Source organism: Culicoides brevitarsis, chromosome 3 (genome assembly GCF_036172545.1).
Source record: "Culicoides brevitarsis isolate CSIRO-B50_1 chromosome 3, AGI_CSIRO_Cbre_v1, whole genome shotgun sequence".
NCBI classification, from domain to species: domain Eukaryota; kingdom Metazoa; phylum Arthropoda; class Insecta; order Diptera; family Ceratopogonidae; genus Culicoides; species Culicoides brevitarsis.
This window is the reverse complement of record NC_087087.1, coordinates 25,947,909-25,953,289: the sequence shown is the minus strand read 5'-3', so window position 1 is coordinate 25,953,289 and position 5,381 is coordinate 25,947,909. Positions and strand designations below refer to the sequence as shown.

Below are 5,381 nucleotides of genomic sequence, written 5' to 3'. Positions count from 1 at the left end.
TTAGAACAACAATAAGCTATATACATAACCTAAAAAAACTTCAAAAAGCGCGGGAAAATTTTAACTTTTTTTCTGTTAAATTAAGAATTCACTTTCGAGTCAATTTTAATTTGATACTTACATTTTTATTTTTTTTTAACAAATAAATTATTGAAAAATAACTAAAAGCTCTTAAATTTAAGAAAACTTCTTTACTTTTATATTATTTCTACCAAAAAAGCTGATCCAAGATGGCGGATTTGATCATCTGTCATTGTCGCTGATCACTTGTCGCACAAAAAATTCAAATTAACCGTTAATCGAACAGATCAAAGAAAATTTTCAACAAAACATTTAAAAAATTATTTGAAACCGCCTTTTTATCACAAAAATACATTTGAAACGGTATCATATGTTCTCACACTCATTCATCAAATTCATTTCTCTGCAGGTACCTCAGTTTGTTATTTTACGCTGCAAGTTTACGAGTGAAATTTTATTAGAAAAATGCGTAAGTTTTATTTTTTTCTCAACTTTGATAAAAATTTAATATTTTTCTTTTTCAGGAAAATTTTCGTTACCTTGTGTGGCTTTGGCTTTTGGATCTGTTGCCGTCATTGGACTAATTATCGTTTATCGTCGCAATCGTAAATGCCAAAAGAAATCTCCTCCAACAAAGTATGCGATCAACCGTGTCTCTTATCTCTCGTGTTTCATTCGCACTTCAGTCTCAATTGTTTGTTTTCATGTTTTTTTTTTGCAGTTGGAAGGCCGTTGGCGAAGTAACCGACCTCTTTTGTTTCCCCATCAAGTCATGCGGCGTCGTTCGCGTCAAAGAAATAAATTGCTCGCAACTCGGGTTCCAGGAAAACTTGTTGCGCGACCGGATTTTCATGGTGACCGATCACGAAGGGAATTTTGTGACGGCGCGTCAACAACCGAAGCTTGTCCGGATTTTTCCGCAAATCGAGGGGAACGTCATGAAACTCACCGCTGCCGGAATGCTCGACATCGAGATCCGCCTGGAGGAAATTCTGAAGAAAAGTCGTCGAATTGGGCGCGTTTGGGGTCAAGAAGTGGAAGTTATTGATTGTGGCGACGACGTGAGTCGATGGTTGTCGCGATTTATCTTCAAAAAAGACGAAGGCTTGCATTTATTTTACTACCCCTCGTATTCGCCATCGCGCGTCGTTCGTGATTGCAACAAGTATGCCGAGTACGAAGACGAGCATGTTGGCGCCTTGCACGATGCCACGAGTTACATGATGATCAACGAAAGCTCCATCACCGAACTAAATTCGCGTCTTGACAACTTGATCGTGACTCCGATGAATTTTCGCCCAAATTTCGTGATAAAAGGCCCACCAGCATTCGCTGAAGACGACTTCCAATGGGTCAAAATTGGCGACGAAACAACTTTTAGAGCTGTCAAGCCATGCACGCGATGCATTTTTACCACAATTGACCCCGAAACAGGAGTAAAAGACCCCAACGGAGAACCCCTGAAGACTCTCAGAACTTATCGGATGTTCCCCGGAGTCGGAAATTCGCCAGTGATGGGCATGCATTTGGGCGTCGTCGCTTACGGAAACGTCAAAATCGGAGATACGGTTTACATTGGAAAGGCATAAAGTGTAGTTTTCATTTAAAATACATTTTTTTGTTGTCCTGGTGACGCCATTTATTTTTAGTCCAACTTTGCAAACAGGAGAGAAAAAAATTTTGTGAAAGAGTAACAACAAACTTTTTTGTCTTCTTCGAGAACTTTTAATTTTATAATTAAGTTTTGAAACAAAATTATGGAAATTTATGACTTTCTTTCGTTTTTTGTTTGTGCTTGTGTGTGTTTATGTGTAAAAATAAGATGCTAGCCAGAAGACAAGAGGAGACAGAAAAACAAAAGCATGCAAGAAAAAGAAATGGCTAAGAAAGTTTTACGACAAGAGTCATCGTAAAAGTTTATAAAAATGCGTTTTATAGGATTTTTTTCTTAAATTTCGATTAAAATTTTGTTTTCGACTTCGAAAAAATGAAAAAAAATACAGGTAAGAATTTAAAAATTTTAATAATAATTCATTTATTCATTCAAAAATTTAAATAATTTTTTTTTTTATTTTTAAAAATGAAAAATAATAAATAATAATAAATAATAAATAAAATAATAAATTAATTAATAAGTATTAAATTTTTAAAAATTATATTTGATTAAATTTATCTAAATTAAATTAATAAACATAAAAAAATAAAAATAATTATTCTTTTTTTTTATTAAAAAAAAAAAATAAAACTTCTTCTTAAAAATTATTTATATTTTTAATCGATTTTATTTATTTTTTGAAGGTACTTTATTGTTTTTAAAATAATATTTACCTTTTTTAAAAAAGCTATAAAAAATAAATTTTTAAATTAAATAATTTTTAATTTGAATTATTAATTAATTTTTAATATTTTTTTTATTAAAAAAAAATTTCAATAAGAAAATAAATTCAATTTAAAAAATTTTTATTAAAAAAATCAAATTTTTATTTTCAAATTAAATTTAATATTTTATTCAACAAGAAAATAAAAAAAAATTATTAAATAAAATAAAATTTAAAAAATTTAATATTTTATCAAAAATTAATAAAAAAAAATAAAATAAAAAAAAAATTATAAAATTTTTTAAAAATAATAAAATTAATAAATTGAAAAAAATATTAATAATTTTCTTCAACCATTTTTTCACAAATTTTTGCAGTTTTAAATTTTATAAAAATAAATATTTTAAAATATTAATTAAAAAAAAATTTTATTTATTTTATTTTTTTTTTTAATTTTAAAAATTAAATACCTTTTAGCTTTTTTAATTTTAAATTAAATAACGAAAAAAAGTGATTTCTAAAATGATTTCTCTAAAAAAATAAAATTCTGAAAAAAATTAAATGTAAAAAAGATTTTTTTTTTTAAATTTTGTCATAAAAAATTAAGCAAAAAATATGACAAAATAATTTTTTAACAATTTTATCTCCAAAATAATTTTTTTTCTTTTAAAGAAAATGGAGAAAAAATTCATCCTCAGGACACAAAAGAGTAATTTTTCTTCCAAAAATGCTTTTCGAATGTCATCATTCTCTGATGTCGTCGTGTAGTCATAGAAACTTTTCTTACATCCTGCAACATTTTTAGTTGTACAGCATTTATTATTTAATTTTTTTTTTCAAGTAAAATATAGTTTGTGACATTATATTGTTCATAAATCAAAAAGATAACCAGTTTCGTGTCCCTTTCCCCCTTGCCAGCTCTAACATGACAAATACTCTGAGCACTTTATTTTGCATTTAACATGTAATAATAATTATCCTGTCTAATGGATCATTACCCACAATCCTCCGATTTATTGTTCAAAAATATGTATGAACCAAATTTTTGCTTTTTCTCGTGATTTTCGGACTTTTTGTATGAAACGAAGACGTCATCCCCTTGCTTTATCTCTCCCGTCTGCCAAACGCCGGCATTCACTCCCATTACTGGCAGTCCTCCGTTTTTCGTGCGACGATACGAATTGAGCGTTTTTAGCGGTTCGCCATCTTTCGAGTGTTCGCCCGATTTTTGGTCAACGGCGGAAAAAGTGCCTCTCGTACAAGGTTTCAAGCTTTTCATGACGACTTTTTCACCGATTTTTATAAAATTCCAATTATCTTCGTCATAGGGGGCAGCACCTGCTATCACGATATTCGGGCGAAATTGAGTCGCCGTGACTTTTTTCGACAATTTTTCGTTCAAATCTCGCAAGGAACCGTCATTGAGCAACATGAAACTTGTGGCATCTTGCAACGCTCCGATGTGATTTTTGTCCATTTCTTTGTAAATTTTGTGTTTTTCCCGCAATTCTCGCATGCATGTCGTCTCTGGATAGTACACAAGTCGTAATTTTTCCGGCACGCCACAAACTTTCGTGATCCAAGCGGCAGCTTCGTCGCCCATATCGATGACTTGGACCTTTGATTCCCAAATTGTGGCAACTTTTGTGTCATTTTTAGACGAAATTGATGAAATTTCCTTCAAATTGATGCTGAAATCGGTCATTCCAGGTGCAGATAAACGCAAAAACCCGTCATCGACGGAAGGTTTTACGAGAACCAGCTTCGGGAACGAACGAGCTGTGCATAATTCTTGTTGCTCGTTCACAATCATGAACACCCGATCACTAATTTCTTTGGTTTTTGCTCCCATACGAGTTGCGGTGACTTCAGGAACTTCAATAAATGAACAAGATTTCACGGGATAGACGTAAAGATGACTCACGGTGCCTATTTTGTGCCATTCCTGGTTGAAAAAACAATTTTGGCGGTTTTTATAGAGGAAAAAAGAGCCTCCTGCTGTAAATCCAGCTGCTCCGAGAAGCAAAATTTTACGATTTCGCAAGAAAAATGACATTTTCGTAAGTAAATTAAGCGTCTTTTAGTTTAAAAGTCCAATAGAAGACTAAAAAAATTTTTTTTTCGATTATTGATAATTTTTTTTATCAGCACTGATTGACAAACGAGATAAAATTAGATTAAAAATGTCATTTTTTGTGCTTTTGATAACAAATAAGCGTGCAATTAATTATTTTTGCAAAAAAATCCTTTTAAAATTACTCACAAATAAATTTTCAATCGAATATTCTGCAACTTTTTGCTAAGAACGTAACATGTACGTTGCATACTTTAAGGCGAAAAAATTTTCATCCCCAAGTAAATACACAAAAAATCTCATTAAGTTCCTTGTTTCATGCATTTGCATAAAAAATTCATTTCACAGTTTTTGGAGAATGAGCGATCAAGCAGCAGCCACCCCTTTTTATTTTCATTTTCCTTTTTAATTTTTTTTCCTTCCTTTAATTTTTTTTATTTTGTCTTTTTGTAGGATGCAAGATGTGTATCGTCATTATTATCGTCATATTGTGTGGGATTCGTACATTTGTTAAAAGCATTTTAAATAAAATTATAAAAAAATGCGATATTTTGACATTTATTAAAATTTTTGAAAATAAAAAAAAAAATCGAATAAAATGAGGAAAAAAAATATTTACAATTTTTTTTTTTAAATATTCAGTAAAATTATGGAAATTGAAAATTATTCTTTTAAAAAATATTGAAAAAATTTTAAGAAATTAAATTAAATTAAAAAATTTAAAAAAAAATTAAATTTGGAAAATTATTTATTTTATTTTTATTTTTACTAAATAATTAATTAAATATTAATTTTTGAATTAATTAAAAAAATAATTTATTTAAAAAATTACCTACCTCCTACCTCAAAATTTGTAAATAAATAAAAATAAAAAATTATAAGAAAAAATAAGAAAACAAGAAATTCTAAAAATATAAAATAAAAAATATTTTAGATTAATAAAATTTTTAAATTATAAAAATTATTTA

General features: G+C 29.1%; 2 protein-coding genes across 2 annotated transcripts; one reads left to right on the top strand and one right to left on the bottom strand.

Annotated features, from left to right (window-relative positions):
* The first annotated feature begins 382 nt into the window (after nucleotides 1–382).
* On the top strand, nucleotides 383–2,088 carry LOC134834140 (mitochondrial amidoxime-reducing component 1-like). Its single transcript, XM_063848705.1, has 3 exons — nucleotides 383–490; nucleotides 546–657; nucleotides 743–2,088. Exons 1-3 carry the CDS (start codon nucleotides 487–489, stop codon nucleotides 1,608–1,610), a joined length of 984 nt encoding a protein of 327 aa, XP_063704775.1. The 5' UTR covers nucleotides 383–486; the 3' UTR covers nucleotides 1,611–2,088.
* A 1,245-nt stretch (nucleotides 2,089–3,333) lies between these two features.
* Nucleotides 3,334–4,395, bottom strand: LOC134835424 (mitochondrial amidoxime reducing component 2-like). Its single transcript, XM_063850303.1, has one exon. The coding sequence runs from the start codon at nucleotides 4,393–4,395 to the stop codon at nucleotides 3,334–3,336; it is 1,062 nt and encodes a 353-aa protein (XP_063706373.1).
* Between the last annotated feature and the right edge of the window lie 986 nt (nucleotides 4,396–5,381).

Coding starts and splice junctions, on each gene's coding strand:
- LOC134834140 (XM_063848705.1), top strand. Junction 658..742: donor AAGAAATCTCCTCCAACAAA/GTATGCGATCAA, acceptor TTTTTTTTGCAG/TTGGAAGGCCGTTGGCGAAG.
- LOC134835424 (XM_063850303.1), bottom strand. CDS start 4,395: ATGTCATTTTTCTTGCGAAATCGTAAAATTTTGCTTCTCGGAGCAGCT.